This window comes from Phyllostomus discolor, chromosome 2, assembly GCF_004126475.2.
Source record: "Phyllostomus discolor isolate MPI-MPIP mPhyDis1 chromosome 2, mPhyDis1.pri.v3, whole genome shotgun sequence".
Taxonomy (NCBI): Eukaryota; Metazoa; Chordata; class Mammalia; order Chiroptera; family Phyllostomidae; genus Phyllostomus; species Phyllostomus discolor.
The window spans coordinates 8,973,090-8,993,513 of record NC_040904.2 but is presented as its reverse complement, the minus strand read 5'-3'; the positions used below and the strand labels follow the sequence as shown (position 1 = coordinate 8,993,513).

The 20,424-nt window shown below is 60.6% G+C and overlaps 2 protein-coding genes across 2 annotated transcripts in view; one reads left to right on the top strand and one right to left on the bottom strand.

Annotated features, from left to right (window-relative positions):
• Window positions 1-211: 211 nt before the first annotated feature.
• CSTB (cystatin B) lies at window positions 212-3,713 on the top strand. Its single transcript, XM_028505268.2, has 3 exons — window positions 212-401; window positions 2,817-2,918; window positions 3,332-3,713. Exons 1-3 carry the CDS (start codon window positions 321-323, stop codon window positions 3,458-3,460), a joined length of 312 nt encoding a protein of 103 aa, XP_028361069.1. The 5' UTR covers window positions 212-320; the 3' UTR covers window positions 3,461-3,713.
• A 3,277-nt stretch (window positions 3,714-6,990) lies between these two features.
• Window positions 6,991-20,424, bottom strand: part of PDXK (pyridoxal kinase) — a 28,475-nt gene continuing 15,041 nt past the window's right edge. Inside the window, exons 3-11 of the mRNA XM_028504717.2 lie at window positions 17,877-17,981; window positions 17,203-17,286; window positions 16,689-16,735; window positions 15,913-15,998; window positions 15,218-15,263; window positions 13,582-13,693; window positions 12,425-12,561; window positions 11,001-11,067; window positions 6,991-10,765 (exon numbers count right to left, since the gene is read on the bottom strand). Coding sequence (XP_028360518.1) covers window positions 10,653-10,765; window positions 11,001-11,067; window positions 12,425-12,561; window positions 13,582-13,693; window positions 15,218-15,263; window positions 15,913-15,998; window positions 16,689-16,735; window positions 17,203-17,286; window positions 17,877-17,981 — 797 coding nt within the window. The 3' untranslated portion in view covers window positions 6,991-10,652. The remainder of the gene's footprint in view (window positions 10,766-11,000; window positions 11,068-12,424; window positions 12,562-13,581; window positions 13,694-15,217; window positions 15,264-15,912; window positions 15,999-16,688; window positions 16,736-17,202; window positions 17,287-17,876; window positions 17,982-20,424) is intronic.

Sequence of the window (20,424 nt, the reverse complement as noted above, 5' to 3'; positions counted from 1 at the left end):
CGTATTTTTATATACATATATTGCTTTCTGTCTGAACCAGGCGCCCTATCTAAATGCTTTCAGGTAATTAAGGGAAAGGTGAAAGTCTCCCCCACCCCCCTCCCCTCCTCAGTGCGATCGCCCCTCACCCATCTCTCTCCACCAGACCTCTCCCACTGGGCGGTGCCCTCCCCCCGCCCTCGCGAGGTCCCGCCCTCGTGTGGTCCCGCCCACGCGTCAGGTGACCTCGCCGATGTAAGACCGAGGGCTGTCTGCAAACCAAGCTATAGCTTACCCTACTCCGTTCCTCTTTGCAGCTCCTCTGTGCCGGCGGTCCCAACATGAGCGGTAGAGGGATGTTATGCGGTGGGACCTCCGCCACCAGGCCCGCCACGGCTGAGATCCAGGCCATCGCCGACGAGGTAGGCGGGCTGGGTCCTACGGAGCCCGGGGTCGGTCTTGGCCCTGTCCGCAGCGGGGGCAGCGCCCGCCGGAACGCGGAGATCGTGGCTGAAATGCGCGCACTTCGGACTTGGCTCGTGGGGCTAGGCTGGGACAGAGACAGAAGAGCCTCGGTTTCTGGGGACCAAGCCATAAAGCGCTCAGGGAAAAGGGCCTGGCATGTTGGCCCTCGGAAGGTGAAGGGGAAAACCAGAGACCAGGAGATGGAGCAGGTGGGGTGGAGGTTAACAGTCAGTGAACCTGGGGAAGGGTACCCAGTGACCCTAACCTTACACTCCTTGTGTAAGTTTGAAATGAACTCCAAATAAACATTTAAAAACAAAACAGAAACCAGACAGCGCTTGACCCCTACGCCTCAGTTTCCTTCTCTGTAAAGTGGGCACCACTAAGGTGCTTTCACAGAAGGTTCTGGCGAAGGTGGAATGGTAGGGCCACAGGAAGGCTTGAGGAGAAGACCAAAAGCAAAACAAACCCCTTTCTCCTGTAAGTCTCCTCCCCTGCTTTTTCTTCCCTACCCCGAGGGGATGCTGCGAGCCCCCCGTCTTTGCCCTGGTGGTTTAGACCTGCTGACCACAGCACAGGCTGTTGAGTCAGTCCCATGAGACCTCAGCAAACAGGAATGTGCAGGGACTGCAGGGTGAGCCGGCTCGGAGGGAGGTGCCCCCCCCCCCCCCCCCCCCCCCCCCCCGGCACTGCTCACAGAGCCCAGCTCTTCCTTGCTGTTCCCGGTTTCCCAAACTTAAGAAGGGCAGGAAGAGCCTGCTCTGTTCCTGCCTGACCCACCTCCCTCCCGCCCAGAGCTACCCCAAGTGTCCTCTCCTTCCCATTCTTACCCCTGGGAAGGCCCCTCCCTGAAGGTGCAGGGTGGCCTCAGTGACTCATTTGCTTGTGACAAGGGTGATCCCCCTTGGCTCCCAGCAGCGAGCCCGCCTGCTGCAGCTGCCCTGACTCAAGTCCTCGAACCCTCTGGAACTAGTCTAGGCACTCCAGCCAAAGCCAGTGTGCTCCTGTGCCTACTGATTCATATAGATAGCAGGTGAGATTTTAAATGAAGAAAAAAAAATTTAAAAACAAACCTGCTTTCTCCTTCTTCCACAAAGATGCTCAGTTAGTAAGAGGCCAAGATCCTGGGAGAAGGGACTGAACCAAACACAGGATGGATTCCTGCTTGAGATTGAGGGCTGGGATCAGCCTCTGCCCAAAGGCACGACATGCTCCCACGTCCCCTGGAAATGCAGGACGGCGCCCTTTACCTGCAAAGCTCTTTCTCTGCGCCTTCTCTGTTCCAGGAGAATTTAGCAGCAGCCCAAGTGCCCAGTAGGGGGCACTTCAGAGAATTAAAGCTCATCTGTAAAATGAGAGATTAAATCTAAAATTAACCTGTTGAACATTGCAAACTGTTTCAAGTTTTTAATGTTAAAAAAGGAACTCTTTGCTTTTCTCTCTTAACTATATTAAGTTAAAAGAGAAAAACAGGGTGTAAACTTGTCTTGGGTTGACCAAAAACTCTACTTAGTTTTTTTTCTGTAAAATAAAAGACACTTTTTTCATTTTCACCAATACCTTTATTGATTTGGATATCTGGAGTATGTCGGCTATCTCCTGGGTGGTAGAACGTTGATTGTTCTCAGTTACCGTCTCAATCTGATCGCTGTCAACTTCAGCGGGTCTCCCCCACCGTGGAGCATAGTCATCCAGTGAGCCGTCTCCAGCAGGAAACCTTGCAAACCGCCTTTGACACGTTTGATTAGTCACAGCCCCTTCTCCATCCACAGCTAAGCACTACTAGAGCCATCGTATAGAAAAAAAAACAAACGAACTTCTTGGCCCACCCAATAGTGTCATGATGGTGAAAAAGTAAAAATTTCCTACACCTAGAAAAGAAAGGGCAAGTGAGATACTGAAATCATTCTTTTGGAACTCTGGTGGAATTAAGGAATTTTCTGCTGTACTTTATCACTAGTGGGAACCGTTGAACATGTCTCCTCCGTTGCAAGGAACAATCGTGTTGTAGAAAAATCTGCAAAGGGCCCTGGCTGTGTGGATCAGTGGATTGAGTGCCCACCTGGGAACCAAAAGATTGCTGGTTCGATTCCCAGTCAGGGCACATGCCTGGGTTGCAGGCCAGGTCCCCAGCAGGGGGTGTGCATGAGGCAACCACACATTAATGTTTCTCTCCTTTTTTTGTTCCTCTGTCTAAAAATAAATAAATAAAATCTTTTAAAAAATTATGTAAAAAAAAAGAAAATCTGTAAAGGGCATGCCTTAGAGGGCAATTGGCAACATTGAACGTGAGGTAGACAGAAGCTCACGCACCAGGCACTTCCTCCTGCAGGAAGGGAGCCTCTGAGTTTCCCCTCTGGCCCGCCCCCCAGGTGAAGTCCCAGCTGGAGGAGAAGGAAAACAAGAAGTACGCCCTTTTCAAGGCGGTGGAGTACCAGAGCCAGATGGTCGCGGGGGTCAACTACTTCATCAAGGTGGGGTGTCAGCTACATGGGTGCTCGTGCAGACCTGGGTGGCGGGGGGCTGGTAGGTGCTAGGACAGGGGTGTGAAAAGGGGTCCTGCAGCAGTGCCCACCTTCAGGGCATCTGTCCCCTCTAAAGTGCTGTGCGTGCACCCACGCAGGCCTCCGGGGAGGAGGGGACGGAGCCCTCAGGCAACTGAGGGCTCCGACGGAGCAAACGTGGGGTGCCAAGGGTGCCGGTTGGGGCGATGGGTGTCTGCTACGTCCGAGGGAGGAAGATGGGAATGTTACCCACTTAGGTGCAGATGCCCGAGGGGACTCGGCCTCCACGCACCCAGGGGCTTTCCCACGTGATCTAGGCGAGTCCAGGGACTTGAGGTCAGAGGCGGCACCTGCCTCCCTCCCTCACTCCACTCTCTTTGCAGGTTCAAGTTGAAGATGATGCCTTCGTCCATATTCGAGTGTTTCAAAGTCTCCCCCATGAAAAGAAGCCCTTGGCCTTGCACAACTACCAGACCAACAAGACCAGGCAGGACGAGCTGGCCTATTTCTAGTTCTGGACTTTGGACTGAGCCCGTTGTCCAACATGGTCTCCTGTCCTCTTTGATTACGTATCTGCAGGCATCAGTGATCGATGTCACTACACTGTGCCACTTCCATGGAGGGCTGCCCCGCACCAAGCTGGTGTCTCTGCTTCTGGCTTTAATAGTATGAATGTTCTCTCAGTCAATGGTCTTAACTAAATTGCTTTCAAGGAGAGCTTATGTAAGCTCTAAATACATATATTTTAAAGTCTTTGCAAATTTTCTCCTTTGTTTTGGATTTTTTTTCTGACATCTGAAACCATGATCACCATCTAGAAGTGTTCAGACATGTCTACAACCTTTCACGGCCACGCACTGGCCTGAGCTGGCTGGAGACCCCTCCCCCTGAGGAGGAGAGCCCAGGGAGGTCGCTGCAGGTCACAGCCAGGGGGCGGCAGACCCAGGATCCCAGGAGTGGTCCCCACCTCAGCTCTGCACACCGTGGCCTGGACTCGGGTCCTGTCTCCCGGGCGTGGTTTCCCCCAGGAATAAAAGGATTCTCGAGAAGCCGACTCTAGACTGCCAGCTCTAGATGCGCTCCCAGTCACACACTTCACGTTTCCAGGGCGATCCGCAGGTGCAAGGACCCGGCAGGTACCCAAGTGTTGTGCAAAAGGCGCTGGCAGCTGCCCCGAGCACCGTCAGCCTGGAAGGCTGTCCAGCTCCTCCGCCCAGCGGAGCTGCAGGCGCCTAAAGCCGGAGCACCTTCCGAGAGCACGTGTGTTAGCCGTGCCTTCCGTTTCGGCAGGGGGCAGGGCCCGTCCCAGAGGTCAGCCCACCGGTTGGTCTGCCCTGTGTGTTTGTGTAAAACAATTAGAAGGGTACCCCCGACGTAAGAGTGAAGGTTGGTGAAGCGTCTGTCTGTGTGGCTCAGGGTCAAGGCGGCAAATGTGTCCCTGAGGGCTAACGTGGGTCTGACATCCCTGAACCACACTTGGCTTCCCTGCAGCGGGCGGCACTTTGTGCCAGGGCCAGGCTGTCCGGGCTGTGAGGTCGTGCAGGGCACGGAAGGGTGGAACGGGGACCAGGCACAGCCGGGAAAGCGGCAGTGAGACATCTCCATGTGTATCCTCACCTCTCTCTGTACTCGGTGCGAATAAAACTTCCTTTCATTTTTTTAAAGAAATTTTTAAAATTTTTTAGAGAGGGGAAGGGAGGGAGAAAGAGAGGGAGAGAAACGTCAATTGGTTGCCAGTGGCACGCCCCTGACCCAGGACCTGGCTGGCAACCCAGGCATGCTCTCTGACCCGGAATCCAACCTGTGACCTCACTTTGCAGGACGTGACCCGACCCACTGGGCCTCACCAGCCAGGGCAACAATGAAACGCTGACATAACACGCATTTCAGTCTGGCCAGCGGTAAAGCGGTCTGGCACTGCAGTGAAGACCTAACTCCGTTGCCACCCGGGGTCCTGCAGGGCGGGCCGGAGGGAGGCAGCACTGAGGGGTTGCAGGGCCCACAGCCAGGCCCTGCAGGCAGGGAGCTCCCACGGGGGCAGACCTCCCCTCAGGTGCACACCGTGCTCCCGTGGGGTCAAGGTGTCGGTGGTGGCAGTCACACAGTGCTGCGATGCGCTACCGCCACGGGGCCGTGCACTTGTAGATGTTTAGGTGTGTGTCGTGTGAATCTCACCTCAATGAGAGCACAGCACAGCACGGCAGACCAGAGCCAGTTAGGGGACCGATGCTGGGCTGGAGCTCTTGCATCCGTCCACCAGGCCCACCCAGGCTTCCCTCTGCTTGCCCAGGGCCCTGGGCGCTGACCTGTGGGGATGCCCTCACCCTTGGTCCTCCAGCCAATAGCTGTGGGGACCGCCTTGGAGGTTCGGTGCCCTGAGGTTTTTACAACTGAACTGGCTGCCAGTTAGCACTTCGTGCTAAGATGATAATAGCTCCCTTTCCCTTCGTGAGCCCCCAGGGGTGCTGACCCCCCTTTCTGCATGCTTGTACGTGGCCCTCGTACTAGACCCTCCTCAAGTCACTGGTCCTGCCGTCTATTTCCCCAGCACCAGGAAGACAGTGGTCAAGGGGCCGTCACACCCGACAGTCACAGGCCGTATGGCTCCAGCTGCCCCGGACGCCTGGGGATGACCTACGAGGGTGGGAGGGTGGGTAGGACCTACTGGGCTAGCAGAGCCAGAGCCGTCCCCACCCCGGTGTGAAGGAACTGGAACCCAGAAGGGGCAGTGACATGTGATCCCTGACCAGAGCCGGTCCTCGGAATCTGGCAGGGTTGGGCCGGGAAAGGGAGCCCTCCAATCCTGATCACTGGTGGGGTCTTGCAGGGGCCCCGAGGGCCCGGAGCCCGCTGCCTGGGACATCCAGGGAAGCGCCCAGGATGGAGACCGGTGCGGGTCAGGTGAGAGGGGACCTGGGCCACGGAGAGCAGGGCAGGCCCTTCCTCTAAGAGGGGGACATGTAAGGGACAGCAGCAACTATGGCTTAGTTAACGTGGTGCAGGTGCTGCACAGGTAATCCTGTGGAGGAAGAAATCCTCTCGCTTCACCACAACCGCATGGAAATGTTCATTTGTGGAGGACCGGACGGGTGGCATTACACCCCAGGAAGCCTGCAGAACCCGAGTTCCTGCCCCCAGAAGGGCCGGGAGAGTGCTGGCTGGGCTCCAAGCCAGCACCTCGGTCCGCCTGTTGGTGCAGTTCTGCAATCACTGGTTTAAATGCCAACTAAAGTCCCCAATTAGCACTCAAAACCCCACCAAGCCTCCGCGGAGGTCAGGGAGTCCTTGCCAGTTCCCTACATGTTAACATCCACACCTTCCATCACCAAGGCCAGGCTCTTGGTGTCAGCCCAGGGCGGCTGCACCAGGAAGGGTTGGCCCTCTCCCTCCAGGTGACCTGCAGGCCAATGTCCCAGACATGGCAGGTGACCCGAGGCCTCAGGAGGGCGTCTCCTGCAGAATGGACTCCTGTCTCACAAGGACTGGACCTTGCCCCTTGTGGGGGGGGGCCGGGGGGAGGGGAGGCTGCAGGCTGGGGTTCCACTCGCCATGACCCCCCCGGAGTGGGGCTCAGAGGTGGGTGGCCAGCCTTGCTGTGAGTGCGGGGTTTTTCGGGGCTCAGACAGTGGGAAAGCTTTTATCTTTTTATCCTTAAAAGATTTATTTTTTAGAGGAGAAGGGAGGGAAAGAAACATCTATGTGAGAAATATTAACTGGTTGCCTCTCACACACACCCCGATTGGGGACCAAACCCATAACCCAGGCGAATGCCCTGACTGGGAGTCGAACCCGTGACCCTTTGCTGTGTGGGACGACACCCAAGCAAGCCACACCAGTCGGGGCCAGTGAGAAAGCTTTTTAAAGTCCCGTTTACTGTGTCAGCCTTTAAAAAGAAAATTCCAGGAGAAGCCTCCCATCAGTATGGTTTTACAATGTTCTCTAAGCCAGACCTGAAGTCACTCATGGGTCTGTCCTGCACACAGAACGCGCACCCCTCGTGTGGTGAGCCCAGACCAGACCGCTAAGGAAAGGCAGGAATGCAGTTTGTAAGACGTTTTTTAATCAGTTAAACAGAAGAAGACATTTTGCACCGAGAATAAACTGCAGACGTCCACAAGAAGACACATGCACTACGAGAACGGTGAGCCCCCCGACCCCCCAGCACAGCAGCTGGTCCCGGGGGCTCCCGCAGGGCCCCCACTCCTGTGCGTCACCTCGGACTGCGGGAGGTGGCGTGCGGGAGAAACCGGTGGGTTTGGCGGCAGTGCCCTTGGTGGGCAGAATCCAGTTTGGGGACAACATGGCTCCCACCCAGACACAGAAAGCCAGGCAACACTCACAACGCACTGGCTGCTCAGAACCCACCCTGCCCACTCACAATCTCCCCTCCCCTCCCTCCTTCCAGCCCACGCAGGTACTGGGAGGCTCCCAGGGGGAGATGCGTGTGGAGGGGGCCCCAGGGCCCGGGTGGGGGGCGGAGAAGGAAGACAGGGGTGCCTGGCTGTTCCGGCTCCGAGTACAGTCCAGTCACACGGTGTCTCTGATTCGCACAGATGAGGACCCCACGCCCCGGGCAGCAGGCCGGCCCATCCAAGGGCAGGCAAGTCTGAGCAGCCGTGCGTGCGGTGGAGGCCAGCAGCCAGTCGGCAGAGGGGCCTGCAGCTCCCACGTGTGTGTCACACGGATGACGGCGGCGGGGAGGCAACCCCGTTCCATCAGGACTCCGGCGTCACGGTGCAGGCCGTGTGCTCTGGCCTGCGACCTCAGTGCTCAGACACCCTCCCCCACCTCAGGGCAGGCGTGCCGAGCCCGGCTCAGTCATGGGAAAATGAAACGTTGTGAAGGTTGGTTCCGACAAGCGTGAGAGCAGGACAACCAAGAAAGCATGGTTTCCACCGTCACTGACGCCTCTTACAAACGTGAGGCCGACTGACCCGGTCACCGCAACAGGACCTGGGGACGACCGCAGCCTGGTTCACAAACAAGGGAGCCCACTCAGTGCTGCCTCCTGCTGGCCCGCAGGAGGACTGAAACGCTGGGCAGTGTTGAAGCCTGCGGCCCCACCACCACCTCCCGCGCCAGCACCAACGGTCGTCTGCGGGCCACTAAGCCACGTGAAGTACAAACAGTAAAGGTCAATTCTGACTTGGCCCCGACCTGTGTGAAAACCTGCCAGGGGCCGCGGCTGACTCCTCGGTGGGACACTCTGCACGGAGAAGGCTCTGGTGCCTCTGCAGCCTCCACTGTACCTGAGACCCACGGGTCGGGCAGGTGTGCAGACAAGCCAGGAGAGCACGGGCTGGACGTGGGGACACGGGGCTCGGCCTCCCACAGGAGCTCCAGGCGTCTCCCCGGGAGCCCCGCACTCCCAGGGAGCTCTCAGGGTCCCCAGCTGCCCCCTCTCTCATCACGGAGAGCCCAGCACCGTCTCCTCCTGTGGAAGCTTTGCCGCCACAGGGCACGGACAAGCCCGGCTGGAGCCCGAGTCCCTGGTCCCGCTGAAGCTGTGTGGGTGGAGAAAGCCCCACCCGTGTGTGTGTAATAAACACAGGGGAGTAGGAGAAGGGAACCTCAGGGGGCCGCGCCTCTGCAATGAAACCACAGAGCCGAGAACCACGTGTAGTGTCCACAGAGCACGCTTCCCTTCCGGTTCGCTCCGTGTGCGCACGGAACAGGCCCAACACCCAGCACCTAGTCTCCCGGGGGGGTTCCCACCACCTCACGGGAGACAGACACATTTGGGTTCTTTCCCCAGCCCCACACCGGCTCTTGCTATGAATATAGAGAGAGCACGCTTCCTCCTGGAGCGCCACCCCCGCGCCTCTCCCTTCCCCGTCTTCGACGTCTTCTTCCCCAGCAGGGGTGCGTCTCCTGAGCTCTAAGGGCCCCCCCCACCCCTCAGACTCACGTCCACGGCAGCAACCAGCGGCGGCAGCTCATCCAGGCTTCCCCGTGACCCGGCCCCCGAGGCCCCCTTCTCGCTGACTTTCAAGGGAACCCAAGCAGCCCCACCCGGGCTCTCGCCTGTTGCTGCTTCTGTCCTAGGCCCTTCCTTGTTCCCTGGTCCCAGCTTTAACAAACATCGTCTCTGAGTCAAAACTAAAACAAAACAAGGATGAGAAACCTTTTCCATCGCCTGGCTCCCCAGCTCTACTTGGAGGTGGTGGTAACTGCCATCACAGGCGCTGCACCGGCCCTGGGCCCTGGGGACTCTGGCTGGTCCCTACGGCCCCCTGCTGGGCTGCGGCCACTGCTTCCTCCTCCTGGTCCAGTGGGCCGGCAGGGACCAATGGGCTGGGCTCTGCCCCAGGGCTCAGCCGGGCCTGAGTGGCACAGACGGCCTGACCTGTGTACAGCCCCACCCCCCACCGACCCGCGAGCACCACGGCTCCGAGTGTGGGCGACCAGAAGTGAGTGGTGGGGCACAGGGCCGGGAGGCCACTGGGGAGTGGCAACTCTTCTTTTCAGGGCTTTTCTACAAAGTGCGGAATGCACTGCTCAGCCGTGCGGGCTCCCGCTGTGGGCTCCTGGGAGGGGCAACCCTCTGCCTCCTCAGAGTGGGGGCAGGGTGCTGACATCAAGGTAGGCTGAGTCTTCAGGAGGGACACCCCTGCCTGCAGCCATGCCTAGGGTACCCCAAAGTTCTGGGCACATGGAGCCGAGGAGGTCACGCCTGCAGCGGGCAGCTGCACTACTGTCAGGGCTTCGGGGTGAAATGGGCCCCCAGCGGGAGCAGGAGCCCACCTCCGCCCCCGTACCTGTCTGTACACTCACTCCGTGGCACAAGGCATGTCACTAGCAGCAGGTGGCAGGCACGCAGTTCCCAAGCTGTTGTGCCACAAACTAGGGGGGCCTTCCACAAGGAGCCCAGCAAGGTACCCTCCCAGACACCCTGGCCCCGGGCCAGCCCTGCCCCCACGGGTGTCTCTGCACCTTGCTCGGCGGGTCTCTAGAGACACCTGTGCATTACAGAGTGGTCCTGCGATACTCATGAGATTTGTGCACTGGCTTGAATTCGGGGGGTCCTGGAAGTGTCCCTGCCAACGTGACTGGGCAGGCCTGTGTGTCTCTGGGCCAGCTGGCGTTGACCTGTCCCGATGTGGAGACAGAAGCGGAATACCTAGAATGCCCCGCGACCTTCTAAGCAGCAAAGAAACAGAAGTCTGGAAGCAGGAGCCGAGAGGAAAAGGCCAGAATGACAATAAAGGTGTTTGGTAGAGTCTGTCGGGATGCGAATGGTTAACGCTGAACTGGCTCTCAGAGACACACAGGCAGAGCCCCCACCCCCTGGGGACCCGCCCCCACCGCCCAGACCCACATTGGACAGGAGACCATTCACTGGTGGGAGCTGATGCGACTGTCTAGGGGCCGCAGCTCCTCCCACCAAGTGCCACCCCCCCAAGCTGGGGAGGACGCCCCCCGAGAGGGCGGCCACAGAGCTGGTGGTCCAGAGAGGCCCGGGAGCCTCGGTGGGGAAGGGCAGCTGGTTTTCCAAATCACGAACTTCTGTGATCACTTTGTGATTTTTAAAAAGCACGACTGGCACAATTTCACGATGAAGACCAGCGGATGCTGGACACGCACGAAAGGAAAGAAACGTCAAGTCTCGATCTCGGCTCTAAGGCAGACGTCACATGTCTCACGGGACGAAGAGCGACACGCCCACACGCTGCGCGCCGGGAGGCGGGCACACGCACGCGGCCCTCACAGCACCGTGGCCTGGACGACGATCTCCGGGTTCTCGATGTCCCTCTTGCTCTGGACCATCCTCAGCTCCAGCTGGGCCGGGCTGGGCTTCTGTCTGTCCCCGGCCTGGGCTGCAGAGCAGACAGAGCGTGAGCGTCGGGGGCACAGCAGGCCCACGGACCCCACTCCTCAAGGCCAAGGTCAGGGGGACACAGGGAGCCACAGGGACCCGGGTCACAGCAGCATCGGTCCCAGGTCACCACAGTGGAGCGGGTGGCCGCCTCCCTCCCCGCCCTCCGCCCGAGGCCCCAGACGCGGGAGGCTGTAAGGAGCGCGAAGGCTGCCCGTGGGCCCTGCCAGCGGTACCTTGTGCACACTTGATGGTCCGCTGCAGCACGTGGTGCATGGCCGACACCGTCTTCTCACAGGCCACCTGCAGGGAGGGGAACTGCTGTGCCCCCCCCTCGCTCAGGCCCGCCTGCCCCCATGCCGCCCACAGCCGCCTCCGAGAGTGCCGTCGGCACCGAGTCACGAGGGTGCCGGCTCGGCCGATACCCTCCAGCTGGCCGGGCCTCCCCCCGAAGAACAGAGCTGAGCGGACACCTGCTTAACACAATTAACTGCCCCTGTGGACCGCAGACAGCTCTGGGGAGAGGCTGTGACTCAAAACCAACGACACTGCCAGGCACGTAGGGGGGGCTGAGTAAGCGTTTCTGGGATGAACGAAGTACAAAAAACCAACATGGAAAGACCTCCTGCTCCAAGGTCAGCCAACGTCATTGCTCTGAGTCTCACAGTCACACCTGGAGCTCAGCAGGGGCTAGGGAGTCCCACAGAACTCCGTCCCAGGACCCGGGGCCCAGCGGCGAGGCCTCCTCTGGGCACCACGGTGCCCCTGCCTGGACCAGATGGAGCTCCTGCTGTTGCCAATTAAGCGGGCAGGCCTGCGCTCACAGCAGGCTGGCCCTCGGGGCAGGCAGGAGGGGTGGCGCTGGCCAGAGGACAGCGCAGTGTTGCTCCTGCTGGCAGGCGGCAGAGGAGGCTCCGGGGGCAAGCTGCGCACCGCACACACTCGGAGCCCAGCTCTCAGATGTGCTGGGGAGGCGCGGGCCCCCGCCCCACTGGGTGCCCCGCAACGACGGCTTTAGGGGAATCCATTTCCAGGTGCCGACCGCCGAATTCTACCTTCCTTGAGGGGACCCACCAGACAGAGGCCTGGCTCCTCTGTCCCACCAGCCCCCCCCCACCGACCCGCAACTGCCTTTCCCGCATTCAGGGACGGCAGGCCTCGCCCACCCGACACCTCTAGGAGGCTCTCGGAGGGCAGACGAGGCTGTCGGCCGACAGGGCATCAGACAGGGCAACTTCTTAAGACACCACCAAGCTGCACACGGCACAGAGGAGGCTGAAGAACACACCCCGAGTCCTGAGCTGAGCTGTGGGATGTCCAGGAGGGACCCCGCACCCCAATATACTCCTCATCCCAGGGACTGCGTTCCAGGGCATGCTCACAGGGAGCACTCTCCTGGAAGAGGCTCCCGTACCCGGGGCTGCAGCACCTCGGTCCTGAGCGAGGGCCCCAGGTTTCAGCGCCAGACGGTGAGCAGGGGTGGGGCTGGGACTCCACCCAGCCGTGGCACACGACACAGGACTCCTGCCCGCCCAGGACCACCCCCCTGTAAGCTCACGGTCACCCCTGTCTCCCTCCAGCCCTTTGGACGTGGTGACCACTCCCTGCAGAGATTAACAGATCAACTGGTGTGGGGGCAGGGGTGGCGCACCCCGCTGACCTTGAGGTTGTTGGGGTGCTTGTGTGTCCATGCCAGGAGCATGGCCGCAAAGAGGTCCCCGGTGCCCACGAAGACGGCGTCTACCTTCCGAATGTCCATGCGGATGCGCTCGGTCACCACGGAGCCGTCGGGGTGCCCTGGAGATGGCACGGCACACTGGGACCCCAGACCCTCGCCAGCAGGGGGCCAGCCCAGGCCTGAGCCCCGGTCGGCCCTCCTCCCCCCTCATCCCCTGCACTGTGTGTGGTGGGTGATATCACCTGCGGCGGCTCGCCCACACCTAACCCAGGGCTCAGGGCCTGCCGGCGGCTCCCAATGCCCCACAGTGGCTTCACTGTCCCAGGGGAGGAAGTGGACAATGGTGAGTGTCCCGGGTGGCTGCTGTCAGGATGGCCTGGGGGGACCCTGCGTGGCTGATAAGGGGCCGGCTCACGAGGTCTTCAGAGGGAGCCTGAATGACCACGGTGCCTAGAGCTGGAGGGACTGTGTGAGCTCACTGGGGTGAGGTGTGTGTGTGTGTGTGTAAGGGCGCGTGTGCATGTGTGTTCTTGCACAGACATGAGAGGGAGCGGTGAGAAGGTGCCTGTGGGGCTGCTCCCACAGCAGGAGTGGGACCCCGGCCTCCTGAGTGACTCTGACGCCGGGCACGGAGAGCCCACCCAGGCCGCACTCCCGCAGGGAAACAAGAATGGGGGAGCACGAGCACGATGCGCCTCCCAGCCCCCACACACTGCCCGCCCCGCCCCGAGAGGTCAGCACCAGTCCCACCTCTGTGGGGGTCAGGTGTGTGGACCCCTGGTTCCCTGGCAGGGCTGCTCCCCGCAACCCCCCACATGGAAGTCGGGATGTGATCCTTGTGCCGCTTGGTGCCGTCGTGGCACTGAGGGCTGCTCGGCGGGCGCTCAGAGGGGAGGTATCGGCACCCCAAGCTCCACTGCGCCCCGGCTGATGGAAACCCTCCTCCATTCTGCTCCCGGTCTCCCCCTTTCTCAGGAGGAGGCAGGGTGGGAGTGACGGGAACTAAGGGACATGACTCCCTGCTGAGCAAGGCCTGCTCGTCTTCCCGCGGGTCCCCAGGCCTTCTCAGAGGCGGGCAGGGCAGACAGCGGAAGGGCAGGGCGGGAGGGAGCGTGGGGCGGGGCGGGCGTGGGACTCACGGGTCCTCTGGCTCCCCAGGACGATCAGGTAGTCGCTGCCCCGCGGGGAGGGCAGGTCGGAGCTGGTGATGACCACTGTGTCGGGGCCCATGGAGTGCAGCACGTCCATCACCTGCCGGGCACAGGGAGTGTGTCGGCCCCTGCTGAGTCACCTGCCACGGTGCAGGCTGTCGCTCCTGCCCCCCACCCCGTGCACTGGAACAGCCGGGCGCGGCCAGCACTCACACCCCCTCATGCACTCTCACGGGGTCCGGCCTAACGGGGAGGGAGGCAGCAGGGGCTGAGGACCCGGGAGCCTCCCCCGACCGGCCCTTGTCCGTCCAGTGACAGCTTTGCCGAATGACAGTTTTGCCAGGTGAAAGCCACTGTCCCCATCCCCTCTGGCTTGAAGTCTGAGGGCACACACCCGCCAGCCCCCATCTGCACCCCACAGGTGCCCATCTCCTGGACAGAGGTGACAACCAGGCTGGGCCCACTGTGCTTCCTCATCCGGGCCCCACACAGAGCAAACACCAAGCAACAACACCTCCCAGCATCCATCCACTCTGGGAAGCCACTCACTCGCTCACTCATTTATTCATTCAACAAACACCTGCTGCCATGTGCCCAGGAACTTGCTGGGGCTGGAGGCCTCTTGCCCCCCAGGGCACAGTGCCTTGTGACAGAATACCCACTGAGGTCACCTCAGGCCTTGGGAAAGTGCCAAAGGAAGCAGAGCAGGGGCCAGGCCTGGACACGGCTGGGGCGGGTGAGGAAGGGCCAGTCGCAGGCAGCGGGCGTACCGCCAGCCTCCTGAGGGGCTAGCACAAGCAGGCCAAGCCACGCAGGACTCCCGCCGTTGTAGGGAAGGCTCCTACGCTGGCCCTGGTCGTGCACACGCATTCGGAATTTCCGGTGCCGGGGCACTAACGTGGACTCCCAGTCTCGGACCCTCGGCCCAGGAGCCTGCTCACCCAAGTCCTGGCATAGAAGCCCAGTCCCTCCCCATCAGCCCAAGGCTTTGGGCTGGGAGTCACAGAGCAGGGAGGGACCACCCTCTCGTAAGGGCTGCAGGAGGACCCGTCTGTCTTGCCTGCTGCCCCGAGCAGTGCCTGTGAGGCTGCACGTGGGCAACCTCTGGTCTCAAGCTACGTGTGGGCTCTGGGGGGGTAGGCCCCCCAACACGTACGTGTGCACACACACACACACACACACACACATGCACACTTGGGCAGGCCATCTGCCCCGCGCCCACCCTGGGCCCGGCACCGTGGGGGTGCACGACATGTCTCCTCTCGTTCTCATACCAAGGGGTGCCTGCACCCACGGACTGCTTCTTTCCCACGCCAGAGTCATCTGGCTCGGACGCCCTCAGAGCGGGAGGGCTCCCCACCCCCATTAGCTCAGACGGGGCTGCTGTGACCAGCGGAGCCGGCCACGGGTTAACCAGACCCGATGAGCACGAAGCTGAAAGTGAGAGGCCAAGCGACCAAAGAGAAATCTGCAGTGTGTCCCCCGGCCCTCTGGCTAGGGAACTGGAAACTGGGATGCTGGCCGCTGAGGGTGCCCATCTCCCACTTTCGAGGGCACGTGGCTGTCCGGTCCGCACTGTGATCAGTCCCTCTGTCCCACACCAGCACCTGGAAGGTCTCCTTACCGCTAAGGCTTCGTCCTGGCTGTGGATCTTCCTGCCGCTCAGTAACCTGAAGGACAGGAGGGCACGGGTGAGGCATCCCTCGCCAGCTGGGTCCTGCCTGTCACGCTCCCAGAACTGCACCGGGACTGGTGCCCACCCCCATCACAGGCCACCATGGTGTGTCTGGGGACTGGTCAAGAGTAAACTTTAGTTTTAAATGGGGACCCCACATCACAGAGCAGGCTGAAGTTCCAGACTCTGGCCCATGTGCACACGCAACAACACGAAGAACAGGGACACCACCCCCTTCGTGACCATGTCACGGCACACGGGGCCAGCAAGGGTGACTGGGGATGTGGGTTTCAGAGCTCTGGCGTGACCGCCTGTGCCGCCGGCTGGCATGGACTCTCTACGGTGTGGCCTGTGGCAGCCCTGTGCCAGAGTGCCACTTCCCCCTCGGTGTCCCCAAGGGTCCCGCTCTTCAGGAACACAGCTGGGGCCGGTGGGACAGGCACAGGGAGTCAGGGCGAAGTATCTGCATACGACCGTTGACAACCGGAAGCCCGGCCGGCCGGGGCGCCTCGAGACCCTGGGGCGGGGGACCTTCCGAGGAGCTGAACGCGAGCCCCAGAGGGGGTCTGGGGACGCCTCCTGCACTGTCTCCGTCGCTCTCCCGGGGCAAGGTCTGAAAGCTCCAGCCGTTTCTGGTCACTTACTCAGCCTCGAACTGGTTAGGGGTTATAATGTCTGCAACGGGCACGACCTTCTCTTTGTACACGGGCAGCAGGTCCTCCGGAACGTACTGCGGAGAAAGGACAAAGGGACACAGGCTGACACTCACGGAGGAGGAGGAGGAGACGAAACCCAGCAATCGGGCCCAGGCCTGGGGCCCCCACGGGAGACCGGGCATCCGACCGCGGAGACGGGCAGTGGGTGGTGGCCCGAGGGCTCCGAGGGGTGCCCGGGGAGGCTCGGGCACGCTCCTTCCACCGCCTACACCCTCGGGTGCCACGAGGGGCACGGGGTGGCCACTCCAGGGCGTCCTGCCTTCCCCGCTGCGAGTCACCGCCCACTCTGCCCACTGAGGGTCGGCAGGCTGAGGACCGCTGCCTGTCCTGGTGCCTGCCTGTGTGTTGAGAGCCATTCTAATGCTTTTTAAACATTGGGGGACAAGTCAAAAGAAGAGTAATGTTTGGTGACACACAGAAATGGCAGGAAATTCAAATCTGCATCTATGAAGTTTTGTTAGCAAACGGCCCCGTCCTATGGTTTGTGAAGTGGCTGCTTTGGCTGCAGCAGGTCAGGCTGCCCCGAGACACCAACTCCCCACTCTCTGCAGAACGCTCCTCCACCAGCCCCGCCCCCTCCCGACCAGGCCCCGCCTCCCCCCAGAGCAGCGCCCCACCCAGGAAGGGCGAGGTGCCCCACCCTGGGACTGGCAGCAACAGCTGTGCTTACCACACCTGTTACCTGCTTGCAAGAAATGACTAACCATAGAGCCTTCGCCGTCCCACTTGTCCCCCATCACCGGGTCACACACTGCGGGAACACAAAGGGCATCTTGTCAGCAGAAGCTGCAACTTCTGCAACCAGGACTGTGGTCGTTCAACTTCCACTGCGCCTAGAGCTTGGGAAAGCACGGCCTTCTGCTCCCATTTCTCTCGTTACCTGGGGTTTCCCACTCTGTCATCCGGGCCACCCTAGGCGTCCACCCCACTCCACCACACACACCCAGCTGCAGTGACTGGCAGCCGTGCCTTCACACAGGGACACGCACATGCACACAGCTCATTTGCCTCACACGCCCCACACAGATGCCAGGTTCATGGTCAAGACGTTTCTAACCCAAGTTCTGAAGGCTCACACCCCGGGAGACCTGGTGGATTCGGGGCTCCCACACTGGGAGGTCGGCCATGAAGTTGGGATGCCCAGCAAGAGGGGGGCTGAGCACCCATGCACAGGTCCCCCAGGGGCCCCACTCCAGCAGGGGACAGCCCGGCGCCTACCGTACACCAGCTGGGCGTTCTGCTGCTTCAGCTCCCGCACGATGTCCACCACCATGGCCAGGAAGGACTTGTCCCTCGTGTACCCTGTGGGGGGGCGGAGACCGGGCCACCCTCACAAAACAGAAGGCTCACAGCAGCCGAGCCAGCAAAGGGAGATAGAGGTGCCATCAAAACCATGCTGTGGCCAGGGCGGAGACCAAGTGTCCCCAACACGTGCAGTCCAGGAGGGTCACCGGGCACTTCCCAGAAGCAATGCTGAGTTTTAAGCGAAAGGAAGAAGCCGTGGGTGACAGGTGTGCACGGGATGTTCTTCTGTCCTGTTCACTTCAACTGTGAGCATGCTCACTTCTAACCACGTATACAAAGTTACTTTTTTTTTTTTAAGCCAAGAGTGTATGTAAACAGACCAATGGGCCAGATGGGAGTGTGTCGCTTACTTGGGGAGGGGCCAACCCCTTCCCGACACCCTCACCGAACCCCACCTCACCCAATGGACACTGCAGCCCCAGCGTGGTCCCAGAGGTGTGACTTGGCTTGGACGAGACCGAGTTCTCCTTGGAGGGAGGGAGGGACCGGGGACGAGCCCAGGGCAGGGGCTGCTCTGGGGCTTCCCGAACCCCCCACCACCGGGGCGGGGCTCACGGGTACCAGCACCCACCCCCCAGGGCCCCTACCCGTGAGCACGTAGTCATATTTATTCACGTTGTTCAGCTTCAGACCCTCGTACACCTCGTGGAGCTCATCCGAGTTCAGCACTTGGCCCTTCCAGTGGGCGTAGCCTGGGGGGGAGCAGGGCACTCAGGGCCGGGGCACGAGGGCTGGACAGCTCCATCCGACGGCCCGGCCCAGCCCAGGCCATCTCGGTGACACCGGTGGACGGTCCCCTCCCCACGGGCTCACACAGGGACTAACGGAGACCAGCCAAGCATGGTGACTCAGTGGGCACCCCTGATCCCTGTGGGTGCCCCTGATCCCTGTGGGTGCCCCTTATCCCTGTGGGCGCCGGGCGGCCTCAAGTCGCCCTGACAGAGCAGCTGGCTCTGACACTGTCTGTGGTGTCATTACTGGCATCAGGGCCACACTGCCCCCTGCCAGTTCCCTCTGGAATTAATCCAAGGCTTCCAGGACATCAGCTCTCCAGGCTGGCCCTCAGACACCCGTGGGACCCGTGTCAAGTGACAGGATGTGCAGAGGGACACACCAGGCCTGCACAACCACGTGACTGCTCCCTGCCTTCGGCAGAGGCACCGGGGACGTGCCCCCCACATGCCACTTGCTTTGTCAGCTTCCACTGTGCGTGTTGCCCTGCCCGGGCTTGATCACTGCACCTGGGCCTCCGGCAGGTAGGGGCTCATCAGGTCCTAGCCCCACCCGCCTCCCCCACAAGACTGAGATGTGGCCAAAGCAAGTCATGAATCAAATCCTGACCAAGAGCTAACGGTGAGTTAGGAAGGGGCCCAGCCCTGGCTGGTGTGGCTCAGTGGGCTGAGCACCAGCCTGCAAACCAGAAGGTCGCTGGTTCCATGCCCAGTCAGGGCACATGCCTGGGTTGCGGGCCAGGTTCCCACCAGGGGGCGCTCCAGAGGCAACCCCATATTGATGTTTCTCTCTCTCTCTTTCTTCCCCCTCTTCCCCTCTATTTAGAAGTAAATAAATAAAATTTTTAAAAGAGAGAAAGAAATGGGCCCAGGTGCTTGACCTTTCGGCCCCAACGGTACTCAGGTGAAGCGTTCCCTGCAGGCAGACAGACGTGTGACCATCCTGGGGGGAGCCATGTGGAACCCCTGCCCACAGAGGCTCAGGCAGGGGCAGGCCAACGGCTCCCATTCACCACGGGCAGGGCCACATCATGGACAGCCTGCACTTCACCCGTGAGAATTCCTCCTGGTGTCCTCTATGCTGTGGGAGCCCCTCCAAAGTATGTGCTTCCAGGCTCCTAAGTAAAAACCCCGGGAGAGTTAGTCCCTACAATCCCCGATATGGGCCGCAGCATGGGGATCCCAGTACATCCAGGCAGCGAGGTCTGGAGAAGGGCGACGTCGCCCTCTGCTGGCAGCTTGTGTGCATGAACAGGAGCCATCCTGATTCTGGAACAATTCCAACTGCCAAGGCAATTCTACAGGAGCGTCGAGGTCCCTGGGACATGCAGCCGGGGGCACACGCGAGGCTGCATTCTCCGTGGGAGGCACCAGCATGAACCCACACAGGTGGGGGAGGCTGTTGGACGAAGAATCTGACTGAGCCCGTTAACTGGGTCCCCTCAGGGTCGGGAGGGCTGGGCGGGGAGTCCAAGAGGAGCTCCCCCAGCGCAGGGCTGCCCTTTCCCCCTCAGGTGGCCACTAGGGGCCGGCAGCTCTGGCGGAGTCCCGAGCAGGTGCTGGCTCAGGGAGAGCTGGGCCCCCAGCACAGGGAGGTCTGCCCCCAACCCCTCTCCACCCCAAACCCACCCATCTTTCATGATGAACACAGACCCTCCCTGCCCACAGCAAGGCCTGAGACCAGCATCTGGGCACCGACCGGGGCTGGTCTGAGAGAGAGGCCCTCGGGCCCTACCCAGACCTGCCGAGTCAGAATCTCAGGGTGCGGCAGCGCTGAGTTTTATCAAGGCCCCAAGAGATTCCTAGACACCCGCAAATCCGAGAACCACTGGCCTAGAGCAGAGGTCAGCAAACCGGCCCTCAGGCCAGGTCCGGTGGCCCCATGTTTGTGCACACAGCCTGCAAGCTAACAGCAGAGATCCCTTTTCTTTTGTTAAGTGTTTCTTTTCTTTTTTCTTTCAAAGATTTTTTTTAAAAGATTTTATTTATTTATTTGTAGAGAGGGAAGGGAGGGAGAAAGGAATAGAGGGAGAAACATCAATGTGCGGTTGCTGGGGGTCATGGCCTGCAACCCAGGCATGTGCCCTGACTGGGAATCGAACCTGCCATGCCTGGTTCGCAGCCCGCGCTCAATCCACTGAGCTACACCAGCCAGGGCTAAAGATTTTATTTATTTATTTCTAGAGAGAAGGGAAGGGAGGGAGAAAGAGAGGGAGAGAAACATCAATGTGTGGCTGCCTCTCATGCGCCCCCTACTGGGGACCTGGCCCACAACCCAGGCATGTGCCCTGACTGGGGATTGAACTGGTGACCCTTTGGTTTGCAGGCTGGTGCTCAAACCACTGAGCAACACCAGCCAAGGACAGAGTTCGAATTTTTAAATGGTTGGGGGAAAAAAGACTTA